Here is a 17,704-nt window from a genome sequence, read left to right as displayed (position 1 = left end):
GCTGAAGACTTTAAATGTCCCCCAAACACTGTCAAGATCGTGATACCGAGACAGATAAATTTGAAAATAAGAAAGGGAGAGGTAAAACATCTAAACTCAATGATAAGCATAAGATAGACAAATACGTACCAAATGACAAAAACGTTTCCAGATATACAGTATCAAAAAGACAAAACGAAAATGGAATTTTTGGTCGTATAACAGTCAAAAGCTACAACTTCGATCTGTAAGTACTTTTAAGAAACTGAAATTTGCTAAAAAAAGTACAAAAACTGGACTTTTGAAGAAATTAAAATGGTGTTATGATCGGTAGAGTTCAAATTTGAAATAGTTGGTTCAAAGCGTAGGTTGTATGTTCGGCAGAAAGAAAGTGGAAGATGCTTAGCACAATGCATGGCATCTCCCACGAAGCATGAGGAGGCAGTGTAGTGGTTTGGGGGTGTTTTTCTGTTGAGGCGACATGAGATGTTTGCAAAACAAATGGAATAATGGGTCAACACAAGTACCATCAGACACTGATCAAACACTGAAGTGGTTTGGTATTAGTAGTAAAGGGTTCTACTACCATGAAATCCATGATCCCAAACACTCATCCAACCTATGCAGAAATTACTTAGCCAATAAAAAATCTGCTGGAGTCATTCGAATAATGCAATGCTACCCCCATTCCCACACACACAGAGCCCCAATCTTAACGTGGTTGATCAGATGTTGAATTCTTGATAAATCAAAAGTTACTTCCAAACAAACTTTGTGAGAATGTATCAGAGACTTATGTAGTAAAATCCCAAAGAATACTTTGATTAAATATGTTACAACAATGTCTGAAAGACTGTCTGCAATTATTAAAACAAAAGGGAGACGCAAAAACAAATTTAACTGTTTTCTAAACTCAAGCAGTTCCACTAAATTTCTATTGTACTAAATGTGAATATTATGAAAATCTGATATTTCCTCCCATTGTTCTTTCGAAGTAGCCTGAAATCTAATTGCTGACTTTGTTTTAACCCTTCTGCACAGTACTATATATATGTTTGAAGGGGGATTTTAATTGGTAAGAACAAAAGCCAATATGTTAATACAGGAGGGGTCTGAAGTTATTCGATTATTTCAAGTAAAAGAAAGTCAAATGCTTAATCAGAATAATAGCGTTATCTAGAAAACGTTAAATACCATACACAGCTGCGCTATAATAATATAAGGACATTTATTTTTATTTTACACCACAAAAATAGGTGGTTTGGGAGGCCTCCCTCTAGGAACGCACATGATATGAATGTGTTTAAATTTGTTTTAAGTGCATTTAAGAATGTTAGTATAGAGCAAAATAAAGAGGGTTAACGTAAAGATATTAATTTTCATCTAATGAATGTTAACGCTTTCGCGAAATTAAAATTTTCATTCTTTCGTGTGTTTTTTGTTGCTACGCACAAAAATATACAATGGACTATCTGCACTCTCCCACCGTAGGTATCAGAATCATAACTTTAACATTGTAAGCTCTCAAACTTACTGCATTAGAGGCTGTTCAGCTGATAAAATATCTAATTAGAAAAATTATTACATAATTCTAGGCTCAGTAATGATTTACACTATTCAGTGAAATATTATTTGTATATTTACTTTCTAAAAATGGAAGAGGTTCTTTAATTTTTCTAGATATATTAGTAAGAATGCTCAGAATTATTAAAGAAACTATGAGGTCTGTTCAAAAATGGCCTGGCATGGCCTAGCGCGTTAAGGCGTGCGCTTCGTAATCTGAGGGTCGCGGGTTTGCGCCCGAGTCGCGCCAAACATGCTCGCCCTCCCAGCCGTGGGGGCGTTATAATGTGACGGTCAATCCCACTTTTCGTTGGTAAAAGAGTAGCCCAAAAGTTGGCGGTGATGACTAGCTGCCTTCCCTCTAGTCTTACACTGCTAAATTAGGGACGGCTAGCACAGATAGCCCTCGAGTAGCTTTGTGCGAAATTCCAAAACAAACAAACAATTTTAGCAACATCACTGTAAGCCGTGTTAAGCATAGCAAAAGTTTCAGTCGCAGATTTTCCTAGTTTAACACAAAATTTCACAGCAAGTCGTTGCTCCTTCAGGTCATTCATCGTGAAATCCGCCAAACGAAAAAAATCGCACTTCACTTAAAACCACGTAGCTAATACACAAATGAAGATATCTGCAATCGGGAAATGGCGTCGTAATCAGCTGATCTGTGCGAACCTAGCGGATTCCCCTGGAACCAACTGGAGCTGCGCAATTCAAACAGTACGCGTATTTTTTGAACAGACCTCGTATTTATAAGTGTAATTTCTGAATAATTTAATCTAGTTAAGGTTACTATGTGTATATTTCCATTGGTAATACTACTATAATTATTTTACCTTAATTTGTTTTGTGTTTGCAATAGACATCGATCAGCTAGCTTGTCAACTTTATTTATTTACGATCACTTTTCATGCTGTTACTAAATGACAGTATATGTATCCGTGATTGGTTTGTTTGTTTTGAATTTCGCGCAAAGCTACTCGAGGGCTATCTGCGTTAGCCGTCCCTAATTTAGCAGTGTAAGATTAGAGGGAAGGCAGCTAGTCATCACCACCCACCGCCAACTCTTTTACCAACGAATAGTGGCATTGACTGTCACATTATAACGCCCCCACGGCTGAAAGGGCGAGCATGTTTGGTGCGACGGGGATTCGAACCCGTGACACTCAGATTACGAGTCGAACGCCTCAACACGCTTGGCCATACCGGGCCTTAATTCAAAGTAATTGGAGAATTAGAAAGGGCATGCTCACTTTCTTTTTTGAACGTTTAATTTTTCTTAGATAAGTAGAAAGACAACTTATGAAATTAGCATTGTAACGTGATCTATCATTTCTGTCGTTTGGCTAGTTCTTTGAGATTACTTGATGAAAATAATAAGAAATCCACTCGTCTATTGGCGTAATGACAACCAATTTTTTCCTTAACATTTGATCGAGACGACTATCACTTGTATATAATTGTAGAACTAAGCGCACAAATAACGTTCTCACTTTCAATTCATTTACTTGCTAATAGCACTACGAATAAAGTTAGTTGTACAATTTCACGGTTAATCGTAGTAATCGATCGAGTAACTTTATAAACTTTCGAAATATAGCGCCCTTATCGTGTTAGCAGATCTTTCTTGTAAACAAATTAAAACATTTCACATACTGTTGACACACTCCGTTTCGGGAGATATACTACGTTATCATTTTTGAAATGGTATTTCAGTAATAGAAATATCATATAAGGAACATTGTAGCATACGATTCTTCGGTTTCTATACTTCACATACTGAAAAGTATCATCATTATATCAGTTTAATATGTTCTAATAAATAAAAGAACTTCAAAGCTGCTCATAAAGGATACTAAGACATTTAAGACATCTAAAATTATAGTAGACTAAATCACTTTCTACTACTGAGGCCCCTCTATATTTCCAGTATTTAATTAATGTTGAAGACAGTCGTTTGTTTACGGCAGGTAAGCAAGTGCTAAGTAAAAAATTTTAATAAGGATTTTGAATAAGTTTTTTTTAAAGGATGTACGTTTCAAATACTTATGTAAAGCTACAAATAGGCTATCTGCTCTAGTCATTCCTAATAGGAAGACACAGTTAAAATGCTCACCATCAACTCTTACCATATTCTAATTGAATAGAGGGATTTGGCCATCACTCTTAAATTGCTCACACAACCCTTAAGTATGGCTGTAAACTTGTTAACATGCTGAACCGAGGTTATACTCGGCTCATGGAGTGAAAAAGTGTAACCAATTTCTACGCGTTTTTTTGCCAACTTCTTTACCCCCAACCACCCAGTTAAGGCTGCTGTTGGTGGATTCGGTCAGTTTATTAGAAACGAACCACTGTACATTGCCATTGAAAAGATTGCAAAATAACTAATTTATTTGGCAAGTTGACTGTTAAATATGATTGGTAAATGACTTCTGTACGAGATTTACATCTCTATTTACTTGATCAGAAGCAGTGAATATATTTCAAGCTACTTAACTATGTTAAAAAAAAGTGTATGTTTTCTTATAGCAAAGTTACACTGGGTTATCTGCTGTGTCCACCAAGGAGAATCAAACCCCTTATTTTAGCATTGTAAATCCGTAGACATATCACTGTTCTATTAGGGAGCATATTCAAAAGATGCTGAAACCTAATCTCTGTGACATATGGGCTTATACATTTTCCTTCTGCTTTAGTTATACAGAAATTTTTTAAATATTTTAATTATTTAGTTTTCATGCTGTAGTGGAGGCAATATATGAACCAGAAATTACCTGGGATTATGTTATTTCTCTTTTCTCTATAGCAGGTAATGTATATTCTACCTGATAAAGAATATTGTTTTAATATTATAGCATCTGGGTTAAAATATCCTTTGCTTGCTAGGTTGACGTTGATCAAATATAACAGCCAATCAATGCTGTGAGAAAGGGCAAAGGTGACTTTGCCAACTGTAAAAGAGAGGAAGTTTATTTGTTGAATTCAGGTGTGGTTTCTATAGCTAGTTCTACTAGGAGATCATCAGTACCACTACTTGTTTGTAACCATAAAGGCTTTGTTCATTTATTAACATCTACAAGACATTATTTTATATTCAACTATTTAATACTTGTAGGGAAACTGGTTTTACCTGAAAATATTAAACTATATATAAACCAAAATGTTCGATACTGGTTGTTATGAAAATACTACAGTAATAAAAACAGAACTTTGACCATTAATAATTAAATACTACCAGTTTTTTAATGAAGCATACACTGTACAGAAATCACAATGAAAATAAAATAAACATTTCAAAGCTAGTTATTCTGTATTATATTTATTTTATACAAAAACTAGTCTTTCTTGATGCCCATTTATGATTCTATTAATAATATATATTTCTATCCAAGCCTTTATACCAGCAAATTCCTGCATACAGTATTTCCTAAAAAACATAGATACAACATAAATGAACTTGCTTGGTGATTCAGAAAAAAGGTTTTCCCTAATCTATATCACTATCAAATGATACAAGTTTTACTTTTTATTAGCATCTGAAATGAATACAACAACTTATACAATCAACTTTGTGTTTACATCAGGTGCAGAAATTAATATTTTCATGAAATATAAGCAAATAAAATGTTACCTAAATGGTAACATTGAAAAAATTCACAGGATACAAAGTGTCTGATCAATAAAATTTCACTAACAACTGAAGATGATATAAGACAATAACGAAGAAATAAAATCTAAATGAAAACTTTTCATTTAGACATGTCAGTTTATTCTTTATCATCTTTTACTTAAATTTTTCTTCTCACGTCTTGCACTTATTTGAGAATTTCAGTCGACATACTTTAGAGAAACACAAAGAAAAACATAATACTTAGTCAAAATAAGCTATACAAAATTGGTTAAGGACAAAATGATTAAAAGTTATGCCTAACTTCTATAATTTTTTTTTTGAGATAGTAATAAAAATGCAATAGACAAGTTACAAATATGGCATAGACATAAAACTTAAGTATAAACTTCCCTATTTGTTTTATGGTATACTAACTGACTTTGTGTTTTTAAAATAATCCAGGTTTCACTGTTATTGAAATAAGATGATGGATATTCATACTTGTCCTACAGGCTTAAACTTGTAGAAGAAACTTCCTTCTTACACTAAAAAAATGTTTCTTTTGAAGTATAGAATCTCATAAGGTGGTAATTAAGCCTATTTTTGAAAAAAACAAATCTCGTTTTTTTTTACTGCTGAATTGAAGATACTTAGATATTTCTGCAATCAATAGATATATATTTCTTTAATATAGGTGTGATTCTTTCCAATTAAAACAACTGTCTAAAACTTTCTTCTATAAAGTTAATATTTTTTATGCTTTTGAATTTATCAGAATTAAGTGGCTCCTTATGAACAACATTTCACTGATTTGACCCAATTACAAAATCATTGACACTAATTTCTGTTGAAATTTTAATAACTTAAACAAAAACTTAGAAAATTCAGAGTTAATTAAGTCTCAGGTCTATTAACATCCCACAAAATTAAAATATTATACTACACATTAAGATATTTTATTTATAAGTTCACAGTAGTTGAAATATTTAAAGAAATTTTACATGTAACTTTCTTAGATGCATATAAAAACAGTAAAGTTAATAAATATTTCACGTTTGGGTTTCAAACCTTTAAGATAAATAAATCTCTAAAAAGAACATTTAGACCCTTTTGCATTTACCCAAAGGTGGTCTTAAAGCATTGGTTTTAATGTACTGTTCACTGAAAGTGATAATTCATCACTGGTTTACCTTTGTTTTGTCAAAGATAACATTTTTTTTTTAAATTTCTTAAAGTATATTAAAAAAACAACACAGGGTCATTCCATGTCAAATCATCCAGATTTTGGAAAATTTTCCAGGTGACCCCCTCAGAATACCTTGAAAACATTCACATGTGCTCATCTACCCATATAATGAAAAATTGCCAAAGATTAGATCAATATCTCTAATAGTTTCTGATTTACAGCCCTGTAATTTTTTTTTTTTTAATTTGGCAAATTCATTTTTGGGCAACTTTGGCTGCTTGAAGCTGCAAGATTAATGGTAGTAGAAGGCTGAAATTTGCTACACTGACTGAATTAATCTCACAGAATTCAAAAATGGTCTCAAACCAAGTTTAACTTTCTTAGGATTTGCATAGTGAGGCTGTAAAATCACCTGAAAACCCAAAATCGTAAAAAACATTGGTTTATGTAATACGCCATAGCTCTAAGACTTAATATGATACAAAGCTGAATTTTGTTTTCAAATTTCTTTTAACATATCAGTTGATAAATCAGCAATTGTTGTAATTAAAAGTCTATTAGATCTCCTGTAAAAAAAAGTAGTTGCATGCAACTTTTTATGATTTAGCTAAAATAGCCTACTTCAGGCCACAGTTTGACCATGTCACCAGTTATTCAGCCTTTTCAGCTTTTTGCCATATATTCTTACATCTCTTAATATGATCTACAAAAAAAATCAGGATGGTGTTCAACCTACTTTTTGAGTTATAATTTTTAAAGTATTCTCTGACCATATGTTTTTTATTTTATTTTATTTAAAAAAATAAATTTTAAAAATATTTTATTTTATTTAAAAATAAATTTTAAAAATATTTTATTTTATTTAAAAAATAAATTTTAAAAATATTTTATTTTATTTAAAAAAAAAAAAAAACGTATGGTCAGAAAATACTTTAAAAAATTATAACTCAAAAAGTAGGTTGAATACCATCCTGATTTTTTTGTAGATCATATTAAGAGATGTAAGAATATATGGCAAAACGCTGAAAAGGCTGAATGAATAACTGGTGACATGGTCAAACTGTGGCCTGAAGTAGGGCTATTTTTAGCTAAATCATAAAAAGTTGCATGCAACTACTTTTTTTTTACAGGAGATCTAACAGACGTTTAATTACAACAATTGCTGATTTATCAACTGATATGTTATAGGAATTTAGAAAACAAAATTCAGCTTTGTATCATATTAAGTCTTAGAGGTATGGCATATTACATAAGCCAATGTTTTTTACAATTTTGGGTTTTCAGGTGATTTTACTGCCTCACTATGCAAATCCTAAGAGAGATAAACTTGGTTTAAGATTTTTGAATTCTGTGAGATTAATTCAGTTAGTGTAGCAAATTTTAGCCTTCTACCACCATTACTCTTGCAGCTTTCAGCAGCCAAAGTTGCCCGAAAATGAATTTGCCAAAAAAAAAACTAAGTTTTCTAGGGCTGTAAATCACAAACTATTAGAAATATTGATCTAATCTTTGGCAATTTTTCATTACATGGGTAGATGAGCACATGTGAATTTTTAAGGCATTCTGTGGGGGTCACCTGCAGCCCCCTGGATGATTTGACATGGAATGACCCCATAATAACAATCTGAAGAACCACTTAGTCTAATTTTTTATTATTCTAATGAGCATTATTTAGCAAAACATTTTATTGCTTACAATATTAACAAAAGATAATAAAAACCTGAAAACCAGTTCAGTTCACTTTTGTTATTCTAATGTACATTATTTATAGAATTAGATTTAAGATTTAGGCACTTTTAACACAAGGCTGGCAGAAGTGGTAGGGTTAACAAGAAATCTCCTCACTGCAAAACATATTTCATTTGATTGTATTGAAGACATAGCAGATGTGTCTTTCCAAATAAAATAAAACTATAAACTGAAGATAAAAACGTACCTTGTACAAACAAGTATAGAAAGTTATATTAAACTGGTAAAACTGTAATTGCTAAATGTTCAACCTTGTACATAGCATTGATACACCAAATATCCCAATCCCAAGAGTAGAACTGCGCCTATAGAAAATTTCTTTAATAACAATTTTTGGCTTTCCCACGCCTCTGAATCTCGTAGTTTCTGACGCATTTTTTTGACAGTTTCTGTTGTTTTCTTTATGCGTTCCTTGCGTTTTCTTTCTCTTATTTCTGCATAACTAGATAGGTATACCAGGTTAAAATAGATTAATACATGTACTTACTTTTAGGGGTAACTCCTTAGAGAACCAACACACTTTAAACTACATACATAATTAAAACACAAGAAGCAACAGGAAAAATTTTGAAGGTACATTTCAATCCCAAAAAGAAGTATCTAAAAATTAAAATTTAAGTAACAGTGTCTCATTATACACAAATTAGTTTATGTAACTGTATAATTACACATATACACTTTGTTCGACAAGTTTATAATATTTAACCATAAGATCATTGCAATTATATAAAAAAATAAATTTTCATGGAATTGAAAAATAGAAAAATGCAAGATTTGGAAAGTTACTAACGTCATGTTCTTCTCAGTAGCTGATGACAGGTTTTCAATAAACACAGTATTGTTTGTTATAGCTTGATCGTCTCCAACAAGCTCAATTACTTTTGGTTCTTTATTAGCCGTGTCCAAAGATGTTACGCTACCGCCTGCTTTCTCAGATACGTACGATAACTTCCTTTCTTCCAATGTGTTAGATGATGGCTTATTTTGCGGAAACAGTAATGGGGATTCTGGCTCATCACAATCATTCTGAGGAAACCCTTGGTTTATTTTACTTTTTGAAATCTCTTCCACAACTTTCTTTTCAAGAAATTCAGTTTTTCTTCTTACTCCTTCTGGCTTGTTACTATTAATGACATCAATCTGCTCATCTTCCTGCTCTTTATCCTGATGAAAATGATACTGAAAGGTTATGGAAGACATTTCTTTGATAACAACTGAATGTAAAACAAAAGGGTTAAGTTCCAGTTCCAATGACTGTCTTAATTATTGACCACTTAATTATTTTTCCCTACAGTAATTTTAACGAGGTTTTCTAATTTTATTTTCAGACTTTATTAGACTGTAGTTGCAGCTATTTGACATTTCTCTACATGGTTATATGGTACAAAAAGATTCATGTTATTGTTAATAATGTTTAAAAAATTCAAATTTCAAGAAATGTAACTGTTTAGATATATGCAAGTATTTTAAATCCTGGGAAAATGTGCATTCATTCAAATATCAAATCTAAAACCATTTCTTTAATTTGAATGAAGCATTTGTTGCAGATTGAAATATACATATAATATTGTAAACTATTTGTGTATTATTTTTGTCTTCCCAAAAATAATTGATAGCTGAGAAACTTGGAAAAAAAATATAAAAAATGTTATTTCTAAGTTTTTTATTTAACTTTTACTAATCAAAGGGTACTAAGCTGTGGAATGTTGTTCAGGTTTTTAGTAAATAGGTGAATGAAAGAAATGTAGCCTTTAGCAGAAGAAATGTCCCGTCAAAATACCACAAATCTCAGTTTATAGTAAACAAAGTGAAAATAAACATAGGATTGCACCTCCAAGTTTGACATAAACAAAGAAATAGAATTGTTTCAGTGAAAATACTCAGGAAATAGTATTCCTAATTGACTAAATAATTCACCAATAAGTACTTTAGAAGCACTATTAAAGAACAAATTTGTTCAAATGTAACTTGAAATATCAATAACTCCTCAAGGTGTATTAAATTACTGTTTTGGTAATTTTATAAATTTTTTCTGTTTAAATGTAACTTTTTTTTTGTAAATAAATTTTGATATACATTAAATATTTATGTTAAATAAATGTTCCTTATTTCTAGTGTCAGTTTAGGCTTAAAACAGACTTCATAGTCTATTAGAGGCGAAACTCAATAAAAACTCCATATTTCTTATAATCATGTTTTCACTTTTTATGCACATTTTCAGTGAAAAAAACAAACCTTATGTCTTGTTTTGTCTCAATGCCTTTAAAAGTTAACCAAGTTCTTACAAAAAAAGACTGTGGTTGTATTGATTACCTCAGAGTGCAAGTTACCACAGTTTAAAAATAAATTCTAAGAATTTCTTTATAAAAGTAATATCCTAAACTTGCTTAACAAAAGAGTTCCCCATACACTGAGCCTCAAAGAAATACACATAATTTGTTCATATAATCAGGTTTGTCTTATACATCAGCAAATATAGTTGTTTCATTTATCACAGTGATATCCTATGTTGTCCATATTAACAACTAGAAGTGTCCTGTGGTCATTGTCAGTGGACTCTAATAAACAAATAAGATGAAATCATCATTCACAAATGTCCTGTAATAAGAGTAAGTGGACTGTTACTGAAAGAGAGAAATAAAAACTCAACTAATGTGTTGTCTATATTATCAATCAGAAGTGATAGTGGTTGTTGGAAGTTGACCCTAAGAATAAAACAAATGAAATCCATAACCAGATAATTATTGTAGCCTTATGTTCTTAATATTTTAATGACAAAGAATACCACTCATAACAACAAATACATTAGTTCAGTAGAAATACTGTTTAAAATTACTTGGTCATGTGTGCTAAATTGTATCAAGATAGAAAGACTTTCTTTAATGATTTTTAAAATAATCCATCTGATCACATTCACCTTTAACAGGGGTCATCAACTACTTACATGGTAAGATTAGATCCATTTTTAATTTCTGGTTCTCAATGGTTGATGAAAATACACAGAAGAAACTTAATATTACGTGTTTATCAGTTACCGCAAAAAAATATTTTAAAAAGAATATCTTATATAGTCTCTTGAGCTATGAAAACACAGTGTAAATAGGATTTTGGGTTGTATTGAAAGAAATATTACACACAAGTTTAAAGACATTATCAGTTTATTTTAGTTTACTGGTTAGGCCTCATTTGGAGTGATGTGATAAGTCTTGAGCTCCTTATCTTAAGAAGGACACTGATGTATTGAAAGGGTTACCAGAAAGAAACTCAGAACTGAAAGGTTGTCCAACAAGAATATGTTAAGACAGTTAATATTTTTCTCTCTTGAAAAAAGAACTGTTACAGGGGGCCTGATTCATGTGTTAAAGATTATTATGAAAGATGACAGTGTCATTGCATCATCTTTCTTCTTACTTAATGGTGAAAATGGTAGGACTAGGAACACAGATGTATACTGTAGTATTAAGAGTCATCTTTAGTTTAAAGTTTTTTTCTTCTATCAGGCTAGCTGACCTTTTGAGTCAGTTCCTTTTTAGATGAGGTGGGTGCAGTAACCTTAAGGGAAGGCATAATAAATATTTGAACAATCAAACCTGGATTTGAGTTCTGTTTTTATTAACTGGGTGGGACAGTTTTCATGGACCAACAGGGCTCTTGTTCTCCTTAATTGTTATGTTACAATGACAAGAAAAAATTAGCATTAACCACAAAAGCTTATTAGCTACAAAAAACTAGAATTTGAAAAAGACCGAGATAAGGCAAGATTAACCCTTTCAGAATGGTATTGGTCCTTGGGACTGACCTTCTAACCATTCTGTGCTTGATATAGTTTTCATGCTGTTACTTTTAAATTAGTTAGTGCATATTCATGAAATTTGGCCAATTATGAGTAAACATTATATTACTGTCACATACAAAATGTAAGATTTTTTATTACCTTTTAATGTTTGTTAAGCAATTTTTTTCTCATACTTTTTCTTTTTGCATGTTGCCTATCCAATGTGCAAAGTATCACGTTGCCTATCCAATGTGCAAAGTAAGTTTCACTTGAAGATTAAAAATACTTTTTATGCATTATAAAATTTTCAAATCTCACATGTAAAACCATTATAATGTCCACATAGTTATCAAATGTTTCTAAGAAAAAATATATATCTTATCTGTTATTTTCACTAAAAAATCTTTGTAAAGATTCAGTCAATTTGACCAATCTTGTAACCATGATGAAAAATTAGGAAATATAAATTATGCCTTTTTTGTTGTGTAATGACTACAGATTATAACAAAAACATAAATGTTTAGACTAGATAACTTAAATCTTATAATATTACACACACACACACACACATATATATATAAACACTTTTATAATATTGACTTTTCAGCCATACCTGGCTGACAATACAAAACTTATAATTAGGTGGCACATGTTACTATATCCAATAATATAAAACTGAATTTAGTCTTTACAAAGTGACCTATATTGGCTGTGTTATTGGACTTTTATTTTGTAAAATGCAGTTACATTTCAGTTATTATTCATTTTATATAGATATACATTATTACTGTTTACAAACAATTTCTTAAACATATTTTTCTTAAAAGCACAGAACAGCATTATAGAAGTAAAGGAAACAACTGTCTCTTCTAGGTACGACCTTTGTCCTTGATTGATTGCTTGTCGAAGTTTGCTAAGCCTAAAGTAATTGTGCATATGGAGGATGTGAAATAATGTTTTGAGGTATTATATGTACAGTTGAATAACCAAAAAAAATCATACATTATTTTATTGATAACACAGAATTCCATTATAATTTATCAAATTTGGTAACTAAGCTATATTTGTGTCTAAAAAAAATATGAAATTTCAGACATCACAAAAATTTGTCTCAAAAGAAGGGTAAAATACTGTTATATTTGCAAATGGCTGAGAAGAATCACCAATGAGACATTCTGAGCATTTGACTGTTTATTTACATGTTACATGTAGAAGTGAGTGTACAGAACTGATAATTTTCAAAAATGGAAAGAGGTGACCAAGATCATTATGTTTGATTCACTAAATTTAGTGATAGCTCAGCAAATAGAACATATATTTTTTAATGTTCTAGTTTGTCCATATTGGTACTTTGAGTTTCTAATCCATACAAAAGTATCAACTTTGTGTTTTGACATCAGAAACATCTAATTTGAACCAGTGCTGCATTCAACAAACCAAGTTATACAACATGCATTTTGTTTTAAATATCTACTCTTACATTCAAAAATTAAATAATGTATAATACAAAATTTTGATTTATATTCTACATTTGATACCAAACTTATGAACATAAATTTGATTATTCAATATAATTTTGAATGCAAGTCAACAAACGTAACGACATGGTCTTTGATCCATGACACATCTGGAAAGGGTTAAAGTAAACTGTGATAACTGAGAACAAATAATAAATTCAAATAGATTTTTAAAAAATCAATATTCATCCAGTCATTGTAGGATGATGTTAAAAAAATGTTTTAAAAATTATATGTAGTTTATTACCAAAAAAAAAAAAAAACAAAAGAACTTTATATCAATTAGCAATGGACTCAAAAACAATAGCCAACTGAAACTACAACGTATAAGAAACTTAAATACTGACTTTGTTCTTGTAGACAGTAAAACTGCAAGAAACTGTATGACAATTATCATTTATAGTTGGCTAGAACCACAATCTGAAACCATGCACAATTTCACAGGGGTCTACTGCTGTATCAAAGTACCACTGAGCCAACAACTAGAGGTATTCTTTAGATTCAAATTATACAGTCTGATTACCTTACCTTACTCCCAAATAAATATTAAAACTTTCAAATCAGTGGAAGTCATAGTGCAGGGAGAGTTTAAATAGATTAGAAAGACCAAACCCATCTCTTTAGTGAAGTCTGTTCCCCCTCCTCATGTCACTAAACCTCAGGTAGTATTCGAGTAATGCATTGAAAATCATAAGTTATAAATAACTAATAGTTTATTTTACTAAGATTATTGTTAGAGCATTATATCTCTTTAATAAATAACAAATTATTATTTAATGTTTAACAATTTATTTTACAGTTACAGTAAACTATAGGTAGAACAGAATAAAAGGGAAAACACAATTAACCATGGATGTACTTGAACAAGAGAAGTAAGAAATGTTTATAATGATGGCAGAAAACTTCGTTCATCAAATAAGTTGGTTAATTTTTCAAAACCAGTTGCCAAGCGTGTGTGAAGGTGGCTAAAATCTTCCACTTCTGTAAACTAATGAAATAATAATAATTTTAACTTCAGTGAGTAAGCAATATCCTCTTGGATCACACTGGCTCCCATTCATTAACTAGCTGCCATTTGTATATTTTTTCAACAAATTGTAACATCTTAGTTTAAACTATTTCTCTGCACACAGATTTAAAACATTTTCATAACTGACAGTTAATTACAAGATACAACTGTTGTTATACAACCCACCTGTGTTAAAATATAGGCATGTCTGGCAGCAGGTACGTCCTTGAGTCTGGCATTAATATAGTCTTCACTTTCCTTAGTCACTCTGATACAGCTGTGATAATTTAAAACAAACATTCTTTTATTATTTTACCTTCTGCCACCAAACTAGCTATTTCCTTAAATTAACCTATTTACATGCTACAGTGTAAAAAGTACCCATTCTATTTTTATAAACTTTTTTCTACAAACTTAATAGTTGATTATTTATTCTTATAATTTTCCTTTACAAACTAACTATTCAAATATGAATAACTTAGTGATAATCTACAAGCCACTCAACCAACATTTTTCAGTATTTAGATAAAAAGAAAATAATAGTCGTTTACAACAATCTACACTTAGTATGTTTAATTTGTGAATGGATGAAATAATCACCCATTTGAATATGTTGTAACTTCAGAACTGTTTTATAACAGAGGTTTTGTCCAGAATTTTTCATTAACACATGAATATATAATTCTAACATTAAATACTAGTAATCCTAATTCAAATGTGAAACTGATCTGTCTCACAATACCAAGTGAATTTTACTTGAAATTTTATAAAATTCTCTCTATGTGTTACTAATAGTGTTTTAAACTATATTTTTAAAGTTGTAATTTGTTTAACTGGAAGATAAAATGCCTTGAAAATCGTAAGTTCACATCAAGTGTTTCTTAGACATTCAAAGATAGATATATAAATTTGAGTTTGTTATGAAGTTCAGTTGTTGCTATGTTTTGTTAAGATGGAGTGAGATAGGTCCATGTGTTTCATGAAGTGTTTGCCATCTCATCTGTCGCACAGTTTTGTGCGATTTTATTTCTCTTAGTCTTATATAACGATATCTATATATAAATTTATAAGTTAACGGCACTCATAATGAAGGCCTATAACAATTTACACTGTAGTTTGTAGTAGTAGTGGCAAAGCACTGGAAAAGTGATACTAATGGTTACACTGATAGGTCCTCATTCGGCGTACTATTACTAGGATTAGTAAGGTAATTAAAGTTATATACAAACACAACATCAGAAAACAACCGATACATTGTCTCACCTGGATGGGTTCTGCCCAAGCATTCTTGTAATCAATTTCAGAAAAATTCTGTCTGTTGTATCAATATATATTACTTATCTGTTATCGTATAGTGAGTTTTTACCATGACAACAAAAGGTGACATTGCTTTAACTGCAGCATTCACGAAAAATTCCGGTGTTTCAAACTGACGTCAGTGTTAGTTATCTCCACCTGCAAAGTCCCTTACAATTCCGTACCCATTTATATTCTCGTCCCTAAGACGTGTCCGACAACGGTCACTTTCAAACTCTCTCTTTCTTAACCTGAAGATGATCTAGGAAGGTCGAAACGTTGTTCTCTCCTCATCAATAAAAGTGTTAATACACATACCAGCCGTTGTGAGATACGTTTTTATTTCAAAGTGGGTTTCTCGTCATCAAGAACAACAAAAACCGAGGAATCAGAAATCATGACAAAAAAGAAGTAGTAAAAACTGTGAAGTTTGTTCCTGTAAGGTTTCATTTGTGTTACTTTTAGTAAAATGCTATACAGTACTGGCAATGGAACCTAACACTAATGGTTGTAAGTCTCCGCTCAGTGTATTATTAGTATTACTACCAATTAAAATACTAATATTATTAGTAAGGTGTTTAAGGTTATATATAAACCAAACATTTTCTAACTAATTTTTTTTTCGAGAGAGAAAGAGAGCAAGAAAAACAGTTTTAAAAACTGTATTTGCCACTGCAAAGCTACACGAGGGCTATTTGCGCTAGCTGTCCCTAATTTAGCAGTGTATGACTGGAGGGAAGGCAGTTAGTCATCACCACCCACCGCCAATTGTTGGGCTACTCTTTTACCAACAAATAGTAGGATTGACCGTCAAATTATAACACCCTCATAACTGAAAGGGCGAGCATGTTTGGTGTAACGGGGATTCGAACTCGCGACCCTCGAATCACAAGTCGAGTGCCTTAACCACCTGGCCATGCCAGGCTTTGGGAATTGTATTTCCGACAGTGTACAGAGCAGTGTTAGCATTTAACCTATACTGGAGTACTTTCAGGATTGTTTGATCGATGAATAATACAATATGTTAAAATAAATAACTTTAAAGAAGTTATTAGACATAATCAAAACGTTTTCTCTAATTTTCTAAGACTAAAGTCTACGTACAATGATCGTTAATTCTTTATATCATTCATATTGAGAATTATATTACTGATATTTCAGAAGGGTAGTATTAGATTATTAGTAAAGCTCAGTTTCAAGTACTAGTTACACTTATGTCTAGTAGAAGCTATATTCAGATTATGTTGTATTTTTTACTGTCAAAACTATTTCCTTGTTTTGATGGATTTTTATTAAGTGCAAAACTACACAATGAGATACCTGTGCTATTGGTCCTGGCATGGCCTAGCGCGTTAAGGCGTGCGCTTCGTAATCTGAGGGTCGCGGGTTCGCGCCCGAGTCGCGCCAAACATGCTCGCCTTTACAGCCATGGTGGCGTTATAATGTGACGGTCAATTCCACTATTCGTTGGTAAAAGAGTAGCCCAAGAGTTGGCGGTGGGTGGTGATGACTAGCTGCCTTCCCTCTAGTCTTACACTGCTAAATTAGGAACGACTAGCGCAGATAGCCCTCGAGTAGCTTTGTGCGAAATTCAAAAATATAACATAACCTGTGCAATTTCCACCATGGGTTCAAATTCTGTTTTTTTAGCACCGCTAAGTCACTGACAGGAGGAGGATTTTATTTTTTATTTGACAGTTTATGAACTAACTCCAATACTATGCTAATGAATTTCAACCTAAGAGTTGAAAATTCCAAATTAAGTTACCTTGAAATATCTTTAACAGTAGATTTTTGATGGCTAATACAAATTAAAATGGAGACTATTAACGTTCTCTGACATTGAAATTAGGTTTTATTTCAATCTGTCTGAAAGCTTGTGACTTTCTAATAAGTAATCTAAATAATTTCAAAAATTACAATAAAAAACGTAGCACTGCCTATATATTCTCGACAGGCACATTTCCCAATTTTGCTAAAAGTGTCTCGACAGCTTCCACCGTTCAATTTTATGTTTATG

The 17,704-nt window shown here is 31.5% G+C and overlaps 1 protein-coding gene across 7 annotated transcripts; it reads right to left on the bottom strand.

Moving 5' to 3' along the window:
- Positions 1-7,735: 7,735 nt before the first annotated feature.
- On the bottom strand, positions 7,736-16,035 carry LOC143237800 (uncharacterized). Of its 7 annotated transcripts, none has more exons than XM_076477404.1 (5): positions 15,652-16,032; positions 14,575-14,665; positions 14,228-14,367; positions 8,878-9,266; positions 7,743-8,529 (listed from the first exon to the last, which is right to left on the bottom strand). In XM_076477404.1, the coding sequence occupies exons 3-5, from the start codon at positions 14,228-14,230 to the stop codon at positions 8,334-8,336; spliced, it is 588 nt and encodes a 195-aa protein (XP_076333519.1). In that variant the 5' UTR covers positions 14,231-14,367; positions 14,575-14,665; positions 15,652-16,032; the 3' UTR covers positions 7,743-8,333. The 7 variants fall into 7 exon arrangements, with proteins under 7 accessions (XP_076333515.1, XP_076333519.1, XP_076333520.1 ...); XM_076477405.1 differs by having other exon boundaries at positions 15,755-15,772; XM_076477406.1 differs by having other exon boundaries at positions 7,745-8,529; positions 8,878-9,251; positions 15,652-16,031.
- Between the last annotated feature and the right edge of the window lie 1,669 nt (positions 16,036-17,704).

The sequence above is a fragment of the Tachypleus tridentatus genome, chromosome 13 (assembly GCF_004210375.1).
Source record: "Tachypleus tridentatus isolate NWPU-2018 chromosome 13, ASM421037v1, whole genome shotgun sequence".
NCBI classification, from domain to species: Eukaryota; Metazoa; Arthropoda; class Merostomata; order Xiphosura; family Limulidae; genus Tachypleus; species Tachypleus tridentatus.
Note: the sequence above shows the minus strand (reverse complement) of the source record. Positions and strands in the feature narration are given on the sequence as shown.

Coding starts and splice junctions, on each gene's coding strand:
- LOC143237800 (XM_076477400.1), bottom strand. CDS start 15,792: ATGCTGCAGTTAAAGCAATGTCACCTTTTGTTGTCATG. Junction 9,267..14,574: donor ATGCCTATATTTTAACACAG/GTGGGTTGTATA, acceptor ATAACCTTTCAG/TATCATTTTCATCAGGATAA. Junction 8,530..8,877: donor GCTACTGAGAAGAACATGAC/GTTAGTAACTTT, acceptor ATACCTATCTAG/TTATGCAGAAATAAGAGAAA.